This window comes from Bufo gargarizans, chromosome 11 (assembly GCF_014858855.1).
Source record: "Bufo gargarizans isolate SCDJY-AF-19 chromosome 11, ASM1485885v1, whole genome shotgun sequence".
In the NCBI taxonomy this organism is placed as follows: domain Eukaryota; kingdom Metazoa; phylum Chordata; class Amphibia; order Anura; family Bufonidae; genus Bufo; species Bufo gargarizans.
Window position 1 is genome coordinate 62859340 of NC_058090.1, and position 20588 is coordinate 62879927.

The window sequence follows — 20588 nt, forward strand, 5'->3', positions numbered from 1 at the left end:
ACAAAATGAGTAAAATATATAAACATGAGGAATCGAAAAATTCTATTATTAATATATTCCTGTCATGAGCTACACAATCTACATTTGTCACATAGTACTAACAGGTCCAACAAACCGAGGTTTCATTATGGCAAAACATTCGGGGCTTGTGCCCCATATGTTTGGTCCAGTGCCCTGAATGTTATGCTGGATTGCTGATAGAATGTTAAGGAAATATTCAAGTGAATTTTTCCATTGATTGGAACTGGGCAACCCCCTGATCACCCCCCTTGTACTAGTTCCGATACTTATTTGCTGCGATTGAGCACCGATGGCACAGAAGTGACTGAACTCATGCCAGCACAACAGATAAGTAGCGGAACTAGTACAAGGGGGGATGGGGGGTGATCTGGGGGTTGCCCAGATGGCTAGTCCCTTCGCAGTAGTTATTAAACCACTTTCAGCACTCCCCCATTCACTGAAGGGGGGACTGCTGAAAGGGGTTAATAACTACTGTGAAGCCCCCCTCTTCCCCCCGGGGATGGCGACATAGCTTCATGGGTGTAACTTGGATTCACGGGGGCGTTGTACAGTGGCCTTGTGCCCCAGATGTTTTCACACACTAGCAACTCCCCTGCCAACCAAAAATAGACATATGTGGTAATTGTGGTAGTATAGATGTAGCAGGGATAACCCACACACTCAGAAATATAAGGTCTATACTCGTGTATACTATCGTGTTAACTTTAACCCAAACGAGTAAACCAAATTTAAAAAAAAAACATTTATTAGACATCTATGTACCATAGAGCATGTGGGTTAATCCTGCTACATTATTTACGTACCATCAATCTTTACTCAACTTATCATTTTAATATCCTACTTTGGGTTAAGAAAGGAGCAATGTGAATGTTTGCTATTGCAAAATATGACATTTCACATTGATCCATTCAAAACATTCACAGTATGTAACAATTTGCCATACAGTGCGTATAGCTTATTGTGTAGAATGGACTTACGGACGCAGATCCATGACAGCGCGGAGGAACATTAGCTGCTCCCGGAAGAGGTACGGCCTTTTCTTGTGGAGACCAGCCCCGCTCCGCCCCTGCTTTCTCATTTCCTTCCGGAATTGGTCACGGCAGCTCTGCCAACGATTCTTGACCTCTTCAACTGGTAATAGAAAGGCAAGAAAGGAACAGGGATCAATTTCTAAAGTGATAGGTAAACTAACGTATAACAAGGCATATAGACTAGGGAGGACAACATAGATCAAACATGTATACATTGTTTTAACTTACTTAAATTCCTGCGACTTTGGCCTTTGGTCGTTTGCCATATGGCTGCAAAAAGATCCTGGGTAACCTCCTCCCAGGCAGCGTCCTTTTTATATCTGTACTGGTATTCGGAACAGCGTAGATCCCAGAGGCAGGGCCTATCCTGCACCAGGACAATCAGCTTTTCCACATCCATGGCACGTGGATTTTTGGGCATGCTGACAACTATTCGCTCCGCGAGGGCTTGAAAAAGCTGCAGAAAACTGATCCCTCATGTGCTGCCACAAACCACATGCAGACAGACGCAGAGAAAAAAAAACGCCTACTTCCTGTATTATATAGCCCAGGAGTGTTGCTAAGTGACTTCCGTAAAAAAAAACTGAACGCAACGCATGGTATCCGGATGCCATCCGATTTTCACGCACCCCATTCACTTCTATGGGGCCTGCGTCACGTCAAAAATCGGACAATATAGAGCATGCTGCGATTTCAACTGAACGCACAAGTGATGCGTTCAAAACATCGCTCATGTGCACAGCCCCATAGAAATGAATGGGTCAGGATTCAGTGCGGGTGCCATACGTTCGCCGCACGGATCGCACCCGCACGGAAAACTCGCCCGTGTGAAAGAGGCCTAAGAGTCAGAAAGGCATAGAAGTGGACGTCCTTTTGCCACATCCCACACTGATGACTGCTTCATTGTGAACAATGCCCCGCGGACCGGATGATGAATGCCACACAATTGCAGGCACATTTAAGGGAGTTGAGAGGTACCCTCATGTCAGACCATTCGAACCCATTTACATCATCGTGAGTTGCATGCTAGATGACCTGCAAGGGTACCTGACCACAGGCATCGACTTGCAGGGACCGGTGGGCCTCAGTGTTGTTCACTGATAAAAGCCAATTAACAGTGAGCAGAAATGATGGCCACTGATAATGTTGGAGACGTCAAGGAGAGCGCTATGAAAAAGCCACTATTGTTACAGTGTGGGCAGGTGTGTCTAGTCAATACAGAACTGCCCTACACTTTGTGAATGGTACAGTGATAAGCCCATGCTAGTTGGATAACATCATTGTGCTTCTGCATGAACAACACAGGACTAATTTCATCTTCATGGATGACAATGCGTCAGCTCATCAAGGTCAAATCACTAGGGAACGGCTGGGATACCTCAAATGGAGTGGCCTGCACTTGCTCCAGACCTGAAACCCATTGAAAACCTATGGGATCAGCTAAGTCGCTGTGTAGAGACTCACAACTCTGTATCCCAGAACCTAAATGACCTGAGGGCCGCCCTTCAATAAGCGTGGGATGCCATGCCTCAACAAACAATAAGTCAACTTGTGAACAGCATGAGATGTCGCTGTCAAGCTGTAATTGATGCTCAAAGCCACATAAGTTTTTGTGGTGGTATATCCAACACTGTTGTTGGCTTTTGTTTCAATAAATTGTTTGAGATGAGGAAATCACCATTGCATGCTTTATCTAAATGCCCTACTTTGCTGATATGATATCACTGTAGTGTGAACTTTTTAAGTTTTCCATAAATTTCACTTGAAAGCCAAATATCCCTAACTTTTTGTGAGTAGTGTATATACTCTTCTAAACACCAGAAATTAATTTAATTTAATTGATTGGGTTAGGGCAGGCATCCTCAAACTGTGGCCCTCCAGCTGTTGCAAAACTACAACTCCCAGCTAGAGATGTCGCGAACCTAAAATTTTTGCGGTTTCCGCAAATGTTCGCAAACCGGGTGAACCGCCATAGACTTCAATAGGCAGGTGAATTTTAAAACCCACAGAGACTCTTTCTGGCCACAATAGTGATGGAAAAGTTTTTTCAAGGGGAGTAACACCTGGACTGTGGCATGCCGGAGGGGGATCCATGGCAAAACTCCCATGGAAAATTATGTAGTTGACACAGAGTGTGGTAACTTAATTTTGCAATGCGATAATCATAACCTGTATTAATCGCATTGCAAATTCAACGTAGATCTGAGTTCACAATGGTTGTATTACTAGAATTGACGAATATAACACTATATTCTCAATCTTTGTTATATTATAGCAATACAACCATTCAGTGGCGTTGTGAGGGGGGTGCGGTGGGTGCCGGCGCAGGAGTTCTCACTCAAGTCACAAGTTCAACTTCTAAACTTTGCAAGCACGTCGCGCCGTCACGTGGTAAAGGGGGACGGGGGTGTGACTCACTGCAGCCTGGTGAGTGGCGGGGCGCCGCGGCAGCTGCCCTGCAGGAGTCTCTGGTGCCGGGAGGAGGAGGTAGGTAGAGCGTCTTACCAAATTATTTTAATAATAACCCAATAATAATAAGTTAATAACCTAACCCCATTCATAAGTTACTGGTGGATTATTATAGAGACGGACCCAGGCCAGGAGACATAAGGGGTTGAGTTGAACTGTGGGCTGGGGCCACCCGGCCACATTTACTAATCTTTGCTCAGGGGGGTCCTCATAAATATAGACCCACATGGTGTGGGCTGGTCATTTTTACTAAGGAATATAGTTTAAACGTTTATGTGCAAAAGAGAAAATAAGAAGTCAGCTCCAATCAGATTATCTGCACATAGACCAAGACTCTGGGTCTATGCAGATATCTGATTGGAGCTGACTTAGTGACTTATTTTGCTTTATCTCTTTATTATGGCTTCGGGGGGAGGGGGGGCAGGGGTGACACCAATTTCTACCGCACCGGGTGACAGCAGCCATAGAAACGCCACTGCAACCACTAGGAACCCAGCTCTAAGTTGAATTCGCAATGCGATTAATATAACCTGTATTAAATCGCATTGCAATTACAACTTAGTCAAATTTGTGAAACTGCAGCTTTAGAATGAATCTAAGATGGATGCTGTCCTTGCTTTTTGATAGGAGGTGGGAGGGTCTGGGAGAGAGGGTCTGCTGATTGGCTGGAATGTGTCTGCTGACTGTGAGGTACAGGGTCAAAGTTTGCTCAATGATGATGTATAGGGGGCGGACTGAACATCGCATATGTTCGCCCGCCGTGGCGAACGCGAACAAGCTATGTTCGCCGGCGAATAGTTCGGGACATCTCTACTCTCAGCATGCCCGAACAGCCTACAGGTATCAGCCTACAGCAAACCCAAAAACAAAACCAATAACCCCAAAGCAAAGTGGGAGACACACATATAAAATATATGTAATTTATTAAGACATGATCAAATAACAAACAATATATGAAACAAAAGGCACAAGTGTGCAGGAGGGGGGAGATCTCTTGTAAGGAGGTCTGATGCAACCTCTCCCCCAAACACCCAGCTGGCAGGGAAAAGGAGGTCACAGCCCTAGGTATACATGAGCATGAAAATTGTGAGAACTGTAGGTTCACTCAAAGTAACATGTACTGGTATGTATGTTGCATGCACAGAAAGATAAATGAAAAAATGCACAAATAGCACAAGGCAGACTAGCCCACCCAAAGACCTGGGATGGCCGCATAAGATATGCACATAGCCATTGAACTGTGAAATACAGACAGAGGCAAGTGTGCCAGGTGGAGGTGGTAATAGAGATATAAAAAGAAATGTAACAACTAACTGAGCAAAACAACAAAACATGTATTACCCATGATATACTGGACCCAGAGCGTGTGACCAAAAGCTGCACCTCGACGTACGTTTCACCTGGAGAGGCTTCGTCAGGAGGTAAAGTAACAAACAGAGTTCGTCCTTAAATGGTGTGGTCCACAGCTGGCAGCTGATTAGCGCATCCGCCCAGTGTTGCAGGGATGACATCATAAAGACGCGCCACCCAGCTTACAGAGTAAGGTGAGGCACGCCCACTGTGTCACATGACCAGACCAGGAGGAGGGAGGGAGCCACATCTGACATCACGCAGCCACACCTCCCCGCCCCGGGTCCGATCACATGACACGTGGGCGCACCTCGGCCGGCCCTGAGACAGCCAGGTATAGGAGCGTCACTACAATGCCAGCCAATAGTCAGCTCAATCATACAGCATATCAGGGTAATATATACAGATAGAGCAGCATAGTATAAAGCCCCCTCTAGCTTTCACCATTAGCGATATATACACAGCCCCATAAATATGCCCCTTTTATATTGCACAAAAAAAACACTGTACAGTATAATATTATAACTTTATAAAAATGGATCCATGGATCCATAAGTCAAAAATGGTAATAGAAACCTATGCCATCAAGTGAGAACATGACTCTAGACCAAAAAAATGATGAATACAAAAAAAAATTATATATATATATATATATATATATATATGTATATAATCAAGCAGCAGTGAACATCTAATATAATGATAATCATAATATTTACTATAGTGAATACACAAAAAAATAAATATAATAATAAATAAATGCCCCTCTCAACTAAGAAATAGGGATATGGATGCTGACGCATCAAAGGAAAGGCAAAAAAAAACACACACATATTCCTATAATGTGAATTCATATGGTGGAAACAAATTTCATGTACATACATGTGCCAAATTAGTAATAATAAATAATTATACATATTGATAATCCATATAAGTGATATGTGATGTTCATAAAAATTATGAACTCATATAAAGTGCGCTGTGCAATGAAGCCCTGAGCAGAGTAGCCTCAGAGCCAAAACAAATACTACCCATACATTAAAGCTTAAGTCACCGACTAATCTGGGCGCACGGATCAACCCATACAGAAAATAGAATACAGGATACAACAATGTTTTGGAATAAATATTCTGATGTTGGTAGACAGTTAGTATCCGTTGTTCCATAGGGCATATTCTATTCTGCATCATGACACAAAAAAAGCCTCCAAAAGGACCACTCCATCGCAGCAATCAAGTATACTGTGAAACTACAGATAACATCAATGAATACATGATAAAAACAACGAACACATAGTGAAATAAAAAGCACGATTTATAGAAAGGACCTGAAGCTAGCCGTCTCATTGAGACCTTTAGGGATCTCACTCTTAGGCAACACAATCCACTTGGTCTCCAGCTGCAAAAGGCGTTTCTTGATATCCCCTGCACGGCAGCCCAAGGACACCCTATCAATACCCATACATTGTAGCCCACGAGGGTCCCCCCTGTGGTAATCCCTAAAATGTAGGGCTATGGGTTGAAACTGGCTCCCCTCCTCCTGTGTAGTAGTGGCTGCCTGACGGATTTTGCTTGCATGTTTAAAACTCCTAACACGCAACTCCCTGGTGGTCATCCCAACATACAGGAGCTTACAAGGGCAGGTGATCAGATATATCACAGAGGCAGTCCTGCATGTGATGTGTTTCACAATTTGGTAATCAAGTCTGCCCTCGGAGTCCCCAAATGTGGAAGACCGGATCATATACCTACACGCCTGACAATCATTACACGGTAAGGAGACCCACTTTGGCCCTTTGCTGCCAAAAATGCAAGATGGCGAAAGGGATACATAGTGGCTGCTGGTGAGCAAATCACCTAGATATTTTTAGCGTCGCCATGTCACCTGGGGATAATCCTGAAGAGTTGCCCCCAGATCACTATCCGAGAGCAGTATTGGCCAGTGTTTTGTTAGTATTTCGCATATTTTGCACCACTGCATGTTGAAAGGGGTAATAAAATTGCCCGACCGGAATGGCCCTCACTGTTTGCGGATAGTGTGCAGATTTCGCATGTAGCAAGGTGTTAGTGGAGGTGGGCTTTCTGAATAGGTCCGTCCCTTTCCCTACCCGGCCGTCCCTTTCCCTACAAATGACAATGTCCAAAAATTCCATCCTATCTTGGCCGTAATGCCATGTAAGCCTAATATTAAGGGTGTCGTTATTAAGTTGCTGGAGGAAGGACAAGAGCCGGCTCTCCGTACCCTGCCAGATGAAAAGAACATCATCGATATATCACGACCATGAGACCACAGAGCCATAATCAGGGAGGTTCTGGACTCTCTCTCTTTCCCACAGTCCGAGGAACAGGTTAGCATAAGAGGGCGCACAAGTCGCCCCCATCGCGGTTCTCTGGAGCTGCAGGAAGAGGCGGTCCTTAAATGTGAAATAGTTAGGTCTCAAAATAAAGTCCAGAAGCTCCGTTACAAAAGCAATAATATCTGGATCTAAATCTGCCATACGTAAAAAGTATTGGCAGGCTCTAATCCCGTGGTCGTGGCATATCAACGTGTAAAGGGCCTCAACATCACACGTGACCAGCCACATGTGACAACCCATTAAGTTTCCGCAATACATCAGAGGTGTCTCTGACATAGGACGGCAGGGTCTCCACGCACCCACTCAGACAGAAATCCACAAATCTGCTAAATCGTTAACAGAGGCTTCCTACCCCGGACACAATAGGGCGTCCGGGGGAAGTTTGTAACTGTTTGTGGATTTTGGGCAGCAAATACAGGGTGGGAGTAACCGGGTAATCCACCACCTTCTCCTCTTGGAGTCGAAGTGGCAGAATGTTATTTTCTACCCCAGAATCTAGAATACTATCTAGTTCAGCTTTGAATCTAACAGTGGGGTTACTCTCTAGACGTTTATAGCAGTCCCTGTCTCCCAATTGTCTAAATGCTTCCTCCTCATACATCTGTGCAGGCCAGATCACAACATTTCCCCCTTTATCCGCTGGCTTGATAACAATATCTTTCAAACCACAGAGTTCTTTTATGGCCCGATGTTGATCATAGGTGAAATTCTTCTGGCCATGGTAGCAAGCTAGCTGTTCAAAATCATGATTGACCAGCTTGACAAAAATATCGACATTGGGGCAAAGATATATTTTGGGGAAATGTTGCACAGATGCATGGATGTTTTATTGGCAGAGGGTGGTGCTTCTTGTTCATCTAACAGAGCCTGTAAATCACTAAGTGCCTGATTCTAAGCCTCAGTAGTGAATTGTGTTGCACTATCACACTTGCCAAAATACTTTTTAACCACCTCAACCCCCCTAGCTGAAACACCCTTAATGACCAGGCCACTTTTTACACTTCTGCACTACACTACTTTCACCGTTTATTGCTCGGTCATGCAACTTACCACCCAAATGAATTTGACCTCCTTTTCTTCTCACTAATAGAGCTTTCATTTGGTGGTATTTCATTGCTGCTGACATTTTTACTTTTTTATTTTTATTAATCGAAATGTAACAATTGTTTTGCAAAAATATGACATCATACAGTTGTAAAATTTTGCAAAAAAATACGACATCCATATATCAATTTTTCGCAAAATGTATTGTTCTACATGTATTTGATAAAAAAAAAATGTTTGGGTAAAAAAAAAAAAAAAGGGCTTGGGTAAAAGTTATAGCGTTTACAAACTATGGTACAAAAATGTGAATTTCCGCTTTTTGAAGCAGCTCTGACTTTCTAAGCACCTGTCATGTTTCCTGAGGTTCTACAATGCCCAGACAGTACAAACACCACACAAATGACCCTATTTCGGAAAGTAGACACCCTAAGGTATTCACTGATGGGCATAGTAAGTTCATAGAACGTATTATTTTTTGTAACAAGTTAGCGGAAAATTATGATTTATTTATTTATTTTTTTCTTACAAAGTCTCATATTCCACTAACTTGTGACAACAAATAAAAACTTCCATGAACTCACTATGCCCATCACGAAATACCTTGGGGTGTCTTCTTTCCAAAATGGGGTCACTTGTGGAGTAGTTATACTGCCCTGGCATTTTATGGGACTAAATGCGTGCAAAGTAGTTTGAAATCAAAATCTGTAAAAAATGACCAGTGAAATCCGAAAAGTGCTCTTTGGAATGTGTGCCCCTTTGCCCACCTAGGCTGCAAAAAAGTGTCACACATGTGGTATCGCCGTACTCAGGAGAAGTTGGGGAATGTGTTTTGGGGTGTCATTTTACATATACCCATGCTGGGTGAGAGAAACATCTTGGCAAAAGACAACTTTTCCCATTTTTTTTATACAAAGTTGGCATGTGACCAAGATATTTAGCTCACCCAGCATGGGTATATGTAAAATGACACCCCAAAACACATTCCCCAACTTCTCCTGAGTACGGTGATACCACATGTGTGACACTTTTTTGCAGCCTAGATGCGCAAAGTGGCCCAAATTCCTTTTAGGAGGGCATTTTTAGACATTTGGATCCCAGACTTCTTCTCACGCTTTCGGGCCCCTAAAACTCCAGAACAGTATAAATACCCCACATGTGACCCCATTTTGGAAAGAAGACACCCCAAGGTATTCAATGAGGGGAATGGCGAGTTCATAGAAATTTTTTTTTGGCACAAGTTAGCGGAAATTGATTTTTTTTTGTATTTTCTCACAAAGTCTCCCTTTCCGCTAACTTGGGACAAAAATTTCAATCTTTCATGGACTCAATATGCCCCTCACGGAATACCTTGGGGTGTCTTCTTTCCGAAATGGGGTCACATGTGGGGTATTTAGACTGCCCTGGCATTTTAGGGGCCCTAAAGCGTGAGAAGAAGTCTGGAATATAAATGTCTAAAAAATTTTACGCATTTGGATTCCGTGAGGGGTATGGTGAGTTCATGTGAGACTTTATTTTTTGACACAAGTTAGTGGAATATGAGACTTTTTTTTTTTTCTTACAATTTCCGCTAACTTGGGCCCAAAAAAATTCTGAATGGATCAATGACAGGGGGGTGATCAGGGAGTCTATATGAGGTGATAGACTCCCTGATCACGTCCGTGTTTTGGCCTAGTTATAAGCTACCGCGGGCTGGTTTCTGACCCTATATAATCCTGTTAGCGGACCGGGCTTTTGCCCTGTGGCAGTGAAAAGGCTCCCTCAGCTTGTTGCCTCTCTGTGCCCGCGTGGACAGGAGGTGTGTGTGTAAACTATACCAGCCTGACCTTACGTGCTCCTCTGGAGGGCGTAACTTCACGTTTTTGGCAAACCCTGTGATCATACTAGGTCTCGTGAGCTCGACGTGGTTGACGTCAGCGGGCACGAGGGGTGGTATTCATCACAATCACCCCCCTCTAAGGCTCCATTCAGACGTCCATATGTGTTTTGCGGATATGATCCATGTATCCGTAAAAATCATACGGACGTCTGAATGGAGCCTTACAGGGGGGTGATCAATGACAGGGGGGTGATCAGGGAGTCTAATATTGGGTGATCAGGGGTTAATAAGTGACAGGGAGAGGGGGTGTAGTGTAGTGGTGTTTGGTGCTACTTATTACTGAGCTGCCTGTGTCCTCTTGTGGTCGATCGAAGCAAAAGGGACCACCAGAGGACCAGGTAGCAGGTATATTAGACGCTGTTATCAAAACAGCGTCTAATATACCTGTTGGGGGTTAAAAAAAATCGCATCTCCAGCCTGCCAGCAAACGATCGCCGCTGGCAGGCTGGAGATCCACTAGATTACCTTCCGATCCTGTGAACGCGCGCGCCTGTGTGCGCGGGTTCACAGGAAATCTCGCGTCTCGCGAGATGACGCGTATATGCGTGACTGTGCGCAGAGCTGCCGCCTCCGGAACGCGATCCTGCGTTGGGCGGTCCGGAGACGGTTAAAGAGAAGCTTCCTACCAAAAAGCTCAAGGTCCTTCACTGCTGTAAAGTAATCAAACTTGCCCGATGGGGCAAAAGTCAGTCTCTTGTGAAGGACCTGGACCTGTGTATCAGTGAGTCTATGTGTGGAGAGATTGATTACCTTTAGTTCTTCCTGTAACGTTTACCCGTTGCCTCCGCATTTCGGGTTCTCATTTTTGGTCTGGAGGTGCTTGGTCAGTGTTGGCATCCGACTCGATCTGTACCTCCCTCGATCCCCAGGTGACATAGCGACGCTCAAAAAATCTAGGTGATTTGCTTACCAGCAGCCACTATGTATCCCCTTCGCCATCTTACATTTTTGGCAGCAAAGGGCCAAAGTGGGGCTCCTATCCGTGTAATAATTGTCAGGCGTGTAGGATTATGATCTGGTCTTCCACATTTGGAGACTCCGAGGGCAGACGTGAATACCAAATTGTGCAACACATCACATGCAGGATTGCCTCTGTGATATATCTGATCACCTGCCCTTGTAAGCTCCTGTATGTTGGGATGACCACCAGGGAGTTGCGTGTTAGGACTTTTGAACATGCAAGCAAACTCTGGCAGGCAGCCACTACTACACAGGAGGAGGGGAGCCAGTTTCAACCCATAGCCCTACATTTTAGGGATCACCACATAGGGGGACCCTCATGGGCTACAATGTATGGGTATTGATAGGGTGTCCTTGGGCTGCTGTGGAGGGGATATCAAGAAACGCCTTTTGAAGCTGGAGACCAAGTGGATTGTGTTGCTTAAGAGTGAGATCCCTAAAGGTCTCAATGAGACGGCTAGCTTCAGGTCCTTTCTATAAATCGTGCTTTTTATTTCACTATGTGTTCGTTGTTTTTATCATGTATTCATTGATGTTATCTGTATTTTAACAGTATACTTGATTACTGCGATGGTGTGGTCCTTTTGGAGGCTTTCTTTGTGTCATGATGCAGAATTGAATATGCCCTATGGAACAACGGATACTAACTGTCTACCAACATCAGAATATTTATTCCAAAACATTGTTGTATCCTGTATTCTATTTTCTGTATGGGTTGATCCGTGCGGCCAGATTAGTGGGTGACTTAATCTTTAATGTATGGGTAGTATTTGTTTTGACTCTGAGGCTACTCTGCTCAGGGCTTCATTGCACAGCGCACTTTATATGAGTTCATCATTTTTATGAACATCACATCTTATCACTTATATGGATTATCATTATGTATAATTATTTATTATTACTTCTTTGGCACATATGTATGTACATGAAATTTGTTTCCACTATATGAATTCACATTATAGGGATATGTGTGTGGGGCTTTTTTTGCCCTTCCTTTGATGCGTCAGCATCCATATCCCTATTTCTTAGTTGAGAGGGGCATTTATTTATTATTATATTTATTTTTTGTGTATTCACTATAGTAAATATTATGATATTATATGTTCACTGCTGCTTGATTACACACATATATATATATATAACAGGTCCTTCTAAAAAAACTTAGCATATTGTGATAAAGTTCATTATTTTCTGTAATGTACTGATAAACATTAGACTTTCATATATTTTAGATTCATTACACACAACTGAAGTAGTTCAAGCCTTTTATTGTTTTAATATTGATGATTTTGGCATACAGCTCATGAAAACCCCAAATTCCTATCTAAAAAAATTAGCATATCATGAAACGGTTCTCTAAACAAGCTATTAACCTAATCATCTGAATCAACTAATTAACTCTAAACACCTGCAAAAGATTCCTGAGGCTTTTAAAAACTCCCAGCCTGGTTCATTACTCAAAACCGCAATCATGGGTAAGACTGCCGACCTGACTGCTGTCCAGAAGGCCATCATTGACACCCTCAAGCAAGAGGGTAAGACACAGAAAGAAATTTCTGAACAAATAGGCTGTTCCCAGAGTGCTGTATCAAGGCACCTCAGTGGGAAGTCTGTGGGAAGGAAAAAGTGTGGCAGAAAACGATGCACAACGAGAAGAGGTGACCAGACCCTGAGGAAGATTGTGGAGAAGGACCGATTCCAGACCTTGGGGGACCTGCGGAAGCAGTGGACTGAGTCTGGAGTAGAAACATCCAGAGCCACCGTGTACAGGCGTGTGCAGGAAATGGGCTACAGGTGCCGCATTCCCCAGGTCAAGCCACTTTTGAACCAGAAACAGCGGCAGAAGCGCCTGACCTGGGCTACAGAGAAGCAGCACTGGACTGTTACTCAGTGGTCCAAAGTACTTTTTTCGGATGAAAGCAAATTTTGCATGTCATTCGGAAATCAAGGTGCCAGAGTCTGGAGGAAGACTGGGGAGAGGGACATGCCAAAATGCCTGAAGTCCAGTGTCAAGTACCCAAAGTCAGTGATGGTCTGGGGTGCCATGTCAGCTGCTGGTGTTGGTCCACTGTGTTTTATCAAGGGCAGGGTCAATGCAGCTAGCTATCAGGAGATTTTGGAGCACTTCATGCTTCCATCTGCTGGAAAGCTTTATGGAGATGAAGATTTAATTTTTCAGCACGACCTGGCACCTGCTCACAGTGCCAAAACCACTGGTAAATGGTTTACTGACCATGGTATTACTGTGCTCAATTGGCCTGCCAACTCTCCTGACCTGAACCCCATAGAGAATCTGTGGGATATTGGGAAGAGAAAGTTGAGAGACGCAAGATCCAACACTCTGGATGAGCTTAAGGCCGCTATCAAAGCATCCTGGGCCTCCATAACACCTCAGCAGTGCCACAGGCTGATTGCCTCCATGCCACGTCGCATTGAAGCAGTCATTTCTGCAAAAGGATTCCCGACCAATTATTGAGTGCATAACTGAACATAATTATTTGAAGGTTGACTTTTTTTGTATTAAAAACACTTTTCTTTTATTGGTCGGATGAAATATGCTAATTTTTTTAGATAGGAAATTTGGGTTTTCATGAGCTGTATGCCAAAATCATCAATATTAAAATAATAAAAGGCTTGAACTACTTCCGTTGGTGTGTAATGAATCTAAAATATATGAAAGTCTAATGTTTATCAGTACATTACAGAAAATAATGAACTTTATCACAATATGCTAATTTCTTTAGAAGGACCTGTATATATATATATATATATATATATATATATATATATATTTTGTATTCATCATTTTTTTGGTCTAGGGTCATGTTCTCACTGATGGCATAGGTTTCTATTACCATTTTTGACTTCATTTGGATGGATCCATTTTTATAAAGTTATAATATTATACTGTACAGTGTTTTTTTTTTGTGTTACAGCAATACAGGGAGTGCAGAATTATTAGGCAAATGAGTATTTTGACCACATCATCCTCTTTATGCATGTTGTCTTACTCCAAGCTGTATAGGCTCGAAAGCCTACTACCAATTAAGCATATTAGGTGATGTGCATCTCTGTAATGAGAAGGGGTCTGGTCTAATCAACACCCTATATCAGGTGTGCATAATTATTAGGCAACTTCCTTTCCTTTGGCAAAATGGGTCAAAAGAAGGACTTGACAGGCTCAGAAAAGTCAAAAATAGTGAGATATCTTGCAGAGGGATGCAGCACTCTTAAAATTGCAAAGCTTCTGAAGCGTGATCATCGAACAATCAAGCGTTTCATTCAAAATAGTCAACAGGGTCGCAAGAAGCGTGTGGAAAAACCAAGGCGCAAAATAACTGCCCATGAACTGAGAAAAGTCAAGCGTGCAGCTGCCAAGATGCCACTTGCCACCAGTTTGGCCATATTTCAGAGCTGCAACATCACTGGAGTGCCCAAAAGCACAAGGTGTGCAATACTCAGAGACATGGCCAAGGTAAGAAAGGCTGAAAGACGACCACCACTGAACAAGACACACAAGCTGAAACGTCAAGACTGGGCCAAGAAATATCTCAAGGTTTTATGGACTGATGAAATGAGAGTGAGTCTTGATGGGCCAGATGGATGGGCCCGTGGCTGGATTGGTAAAGGGCAGAGAGCTCCAGTCCGACTCAGACGCCAGCAAGGTGGAGGTGGAGTACTGGTTTGGGCTGGAATCATCAAAGATGAGCTTGTGGGGCCTTTTCGGGTTGCGGATCGAGTCAAGCTTAACTCCCAGTCCTACTGCCAGTTTCTGGAAGACACCTTCTTCAAGCAGTGGTACAGGAAGAAGTCTGCATCCTTCAAGAAAAACATGATTTTGATGCAGGACAATGCTCCATCACACGCGTCCAAGTACTCCACAGCGTGGCTGGCAAGAAAGGGTATAAAAGTAGAAAATCTAATGACATGGCCTCCTTGTTCACCTGATCTGAACCCCATTGAGAACCTGTGGTCCATCATCAAATGTGAGATTTACAAGGAGGGAAAACAGTACACCTCTCTGAACAGTGTCTGGGAGGCTGTGGTTGCTGCTGCACGCAATGTTGATGGTGAACAGATCAAAAGACTGACAGAATCCATGGATGGCAGGCTTTTGAGTGTCCTTGCAAAGAAAGGTGGCTATATTGGTCACTGATTTGTTTTTGTTTTGTTTTTGAATGTCAGAAATGTATATTTGTGAATGTTGAGATGTTATATTGGTTTCACTGGTAAAAATAAATAATTGAAATGGGTATATATTTGTTTTTTGTTAAGTTGCCTAATAATTATGCACAGTAATAGTCACCTGCACACACAGATATCCCCCTAAAATAGCTAAAACTAAAAACAAACTAAAACCTACTTCCAAAAATATTCAGCTTTGATATTAATGAGTTTTTTGGGTTCATTGAGAACATGGTTGCTGTTCAATAATAAAATTAATCCTCAAAAATACAACTTGCCTAATAATTCTGCACTCCCTGTATAAAAGGGGCATATTTATGGGGCTGTGTATATATCGCTAATGGTGAAGGCTAGAGGGGGGGGGGGGGGGCTTTATACTATGCTGCTCTATCTGTATATATAACCCTGATATGCTGTACGATTGAGCTGACTATTGGTAATTTTGATCTTTGTGCCCCCCATATATTGTCCTTCATATGTGGTTCTCTTTCCACTGTCCTCTATATATTGTCTCCACCTGGCATATGCGCATCGCTCTGGTGCGCTGGCTGGCTGGCATTGTAGTGACGCTCCTATACCTGGCTGTCTCAGGGTCGGCCGACGTGTGCCCACGTGTCATGTGATCGGACCCGGGGCGGGGAGGTGTGGCTGCATGATGTCAGATGCGGCTCCCTCCCTCCTCCTGGTCTGGTCATGTGACGCGGTGGGCGTGCCTTGCCTTGCTCTGTAAGCTGGGTGGCGGGTCTTTATGATGTCATCCCTGCAACACTGGGCGGATGCGCTAATCAGCTGCCAGCTGTGGACCACACCATTTAAGGACGAACTCTGTTTGTTACTTTACCTCCTGACGAAGCCTCTCCAGGTGAAACGTACGTCGAGGTGCAGCTTTTGGTCACACGCTCTGGGTCCAGCATATCATGGGTAATACATGTTTTGTTGTTTTGCTCAGTTAGTTGTTACATTTCTTTTTATATCTCTATTACCACCTCCACTTGGCACACTTGCCTCTGTCTGTATTTCACAGTTCAATGGCTATGTGCATATCTTATGCGGCCACCCCAGGTCTTTGGGTGGGCTAGTCTGCCTTGTGTTATTTGTGCATTTTTTTTCATTTATGTTTCTGTGCATGCAACATACATACCAGTACATGTTACTTTGAGTGAACCTACAGTTCTCACAATTTTCATGCTTATGTATACCTAGGGCTGTGACCTCCTTTTCCCTGCCAGCTGGGTGTATATATGAGGTCTCCCCCTTCCTGTACACTTGTGCCTTATGTCTCATATATTGTTTGTTATTTGATCATGTCTTAATAAATTACATATATTTTATATGTGTGTCTCCCACTTTTCTTTGGGGTTATTGGTTTTGTTTTTGGGTTGGCTCAGTATATTATACTAGACCCCAGTGTTATCTACACATTATATGTGATTTTTTTCTTATAGGTTGGTCTATCAGCCTACAGCAAGGCATTGTGGGAGTTGTAGTTTTACAACAGCTGGAGGGCCGCAGTTTGAGGATGCCTGAGGATGGATTCCAAAGCCACATGAAAAGCATGGACTGGATATATTACAATACACCTATTCCGTTACAAAAGCATACATAAAATGCAGTGATTTACATGGATACAATATAAAAGCCACAAAAACAATAATTGAAATAAAATAAATGTGCTGACAAAAATGCATTTATAGCGTGCACTGTAGTTTACATAAAGTGCAGTGTGCTAGAATCGCGCAGTACAGTGTGCTAGAATCGCGCAGTGCAGTGTGCTAGAATCGCGCAGTGCAGTGTGCAATCGAGTAGATTACAACAAGGATAATAATCCAGATGTAGCAGTGTCCATTGAGCCCAATAGTTGATAGTAGGTGGAACATACACAAACTAATCATAGGCTCAGGTTCAGAGTATAAGGCCCCTTTCACATGAGTGAGTTTTCCGTGCGGGTGCAATGCGTGACGTGAACACATTGCACCCGCAATGAATCCTAACCCATTCATTTCAATGGGTCTGTGTACATGAGCTTTGTTTTTCACGCATCAGTTCTGCGTCGCATAAAAATCACAGCATGTTCTATATTCTGCATTTTTCACGCAGCCCTGGCCCCATAGAAGTGAATAGGGCTTCAGTGAAAAACGCATTGCATGCGCAAGCAAGTGCGGGTGTGATGCGTTTTTTCACTGATGGTTGCTAAGAGATGTTTGTAAACCTTCAGTTTTTTATCACGCGAGTGAAAAACGCATCAAAAGTGAACGCAATCGCATACAAAACTGACTGAACTTGCTCGCAAAATGGTGCGAGTTTCACTGAACGCACCCGGAGCCAATCCGTCACACTAGTGTGAAAGGGGCCTCAGTGTTCTACACCTCCTTGTGTGAGCAAAGGAGTCATATGGATACAAATGGTAATATCTGTGGAATAGCAGAAAAAGCATATAAAAAAATAATAATACATTAAAATAATGAACATCATATCCTTTTAGTGTTTTCAAAAGTTATATTCAGATCATTGGGGGATAACGTAGCTAGTTTAAATATCGAAAAATAATCTGTATTAATTCATCTCTGTAGCCTAGATCAGGGATCAGTAACCCCCGGCACTCCAGCTGTTCAGAAACTACAACTCCCAGAACGCTTAATTAATTAATCTTCCGGACACATGACGTACCGATACGGCATGTTGTCCCGGTACTTAAGGACACATGTCAGCGGGCGGTGATCGAAACAAGGTGACTGCTAAAATCATTGAGCAGGCACCTTTGCTAAATGCGCGGGGGGGGGGGGGGGGGTCAGCGGTTGCCGCAAACCGCAGGTCAATTCAGACCTGCAGTTTGCGGCTTTTCAATGTTGTGGCGACTAATGGCGGCAGTGCCATCAGGTCCCCGTGGGGCTGTAGGGGGGACCCGATGGCATGGAAGGCAGCGCAATGCCATCAAAATTTTCACAGTGTCAACAAATCCCCAAACAGTTGGGACAAGTAGCAATAAGAGGCTGGAAAAAGTAAATTTGAGCATAACGAAGAGCTGGAAGAGCAGTTAACACTAATTAGGTCAATTGGCAACATGATTGGGTATAAAAAGAGCTTCTCAGAATGGCAGTGTCTCTCAGAAGCCAAGATGGGTAGAGGATCAACAATTACCACAATGTTGCGCAGAAAGATAGTGGAGCAATATCAGAAAGGTGTTACCCAGCGAAAAATTGCAAAGACTTTGCATCTATCATCATCAACTGCGCATAACATCATCCGAAGATTCAGAGAATCTGGAACAATCTCTGTGCGTAAGGGTCAAGGCCGTAAAACCATACTGGATGCCCGTGATCTCCGGGCCCTTAAACGACACTGCACCACAAACAGTAATGCTACTGTAAAGGAAATCACAGAATGGGCTCAGGAATACTTCCAGAAACCATTGTCAGTGAACACAATCCACCGTGCCATCCGCCGTTGCCAGCTGAAACTCTACAGTGCAAAGAAGAAGCCATTTCTAAGCAAGATCCACAAGCTCATGCGTTTTCACTGGGCCAGGGATCATTTAAAATGGAGTGTGGCAAAATGGAAGACTGTTCTGTGGTCAGACGAGTCACGATTCGAAGTTCTTTTTGGAAATCTGGGACGCCATGTCATCCGGACCAAAGAGAACAAGGACAACCCAAGTTGTTATCAACACTCAGTTCAGAAGCCTGCATCTCTGATGGTATGGGGTTGCATGAGTGCGTGTGGCATGGGCAGCTTGCATGTCTGGAAAGGCACCATCAATGCAGAAAAATATATTCAGGTTCTACAACAACATATGCTCCCATCCAGACGTCATTTCTTTCAGGGAAGACCCTGCATTTTTCAACAAGATAATGCCAGACCACATTCTGCATCAATCACAACATCATGGCTGCGTAGGAGAAGGATCCGGGTATTGAAATGGCCAGTCTGCAGTCCAGATCTTTTACCTATAGAGAACATTTGGCGCATCATAAAGAGGAAGGTGCAACAAAGAAGGCCCAAGACTAGAGTTGAGCGAACACCTGGATGTTCGGGTTCGAGAAGTTCGGCCGAACATCCCGGAAATGTTCGGGTTCGGGATCCGAACCCGATCCGAACTTCGTCCCGAACCCGAACCCCATTGAAGTCAATGGGGACCCGAACTTTTCGGCACTAAAAAGGCTGTAAAACAGCCCAGGAAAGAGCTAGAGGGCTGCAAAAGGCAGCAACATGTAGGTAAATCCCCTGCAAACAAATGTGGATAGGGAAATTAATTAAAATAAAAATTAAATAAATAAAAATTAACCAAAATCAATTGGAGAGAGGTTCCATAGCAGAGAATCTGGCTTCCCGTCACCCACCACTGGAACAGTCCATTCTCAGATATTTAGGCCCCGGCACCCAGGCAGAGGAGAGAGGTCCCGTAACAGAGAATCTGTCTTCATGTCAGCAGAGAATTAGTCTGCATGTCATAGCAGAGAATGAGGCTTCACGTCAGCCACCACTGCAACAGTCCATTGGCATATATTTAGGCCCAGCACCCAGGCAGAGGAGGGAGGTCCCGTAACAGAGAATCTGTCTTCATGTCAGCAGAGAATTAGTCTGCATGTCATAGCAGAGAATGAGGCTTCACGTCAGCCACCACTGCAACAGTCCATTGGCATATATTTAGGCCCAGCACACACACAGGCAGAGGAGAGAGGTCCCGTAACAGAGAATCTGGCTTCATGTCAGCAGAGAATCAGTCTGCATGTCATAGCAGAGAATGAGGCTTCACGTCAGCCACCACTGCAACAGTCCATTGGCATATATTTAGGCCCAGCACACACACAGGCAGAGGAGAGAGGTCCCGTAACAGAGAATCTGGCTTCATGTCAGCAGAGAATCAGTCTGCATGTCATAGCAGAGAATGAGGCTTCACGTCAGCCACCACTGCAACAGTCCATTGGCATATATTTAGGCCCAGCACCCAGGCAGAGGAGGGAGGTCCCGTAACAGAGAATCTGTCTTCATGTCAGCAGAGAATTAGTCTGCATGTCATAGCAGAGAATGAGGCTTCACGTCAGCCACCACTGCAACAGTCCATTGGCATATATTTAGGCCCAGCACACACACAGGCAGAGGAGAGAGGTCCCGTAACAGAGAATCTGGCTTCATGTCAGCAGAGAATCAGTCTGCATGTCATAGCAGAGAATGAGGCTTCACGTCACCCACCACTGCAACAGTCCATTGGCATATATTTAGGCCTAGCACACAGGCAGAGCAGAGAGGTCCCGTAACAGACAATCTGGCTTCATGTCAGCAGAGAATCAGTCTGCAT

At 44.0% G+C, this 20588-nt stretch overlaps 1 protein-coding gene across 4 annotated transcripts in view; it reads right to left on the reverse strand.

The window, feature by feature from the left end:
- The window catches only part of PLA2G4F (phospholipase A2 group IVF), a 569872-nt gene that overhangs the window by 72784 nt on the left and 476500 nt on the right, over positions 1-20588 (reverse strand). For 3 of the 4 annotated variants that reach the window (XM_044271895.1, XM_044271893.1, XM_044271891.1), the window contains one exon: positions 999-1152. The exons of the other annotated variant lie outside the window; for it this stretch is intronic. In XM_044271895.1, the coding sequence (XP_044127830.1) occupies positions 999-1152 (154 nt within the window). The remainder of the gene's footprint in view (positions 1-998; positions 1153-20588) is intronic. 4 annotated transcript variants of the gene reach the window in all.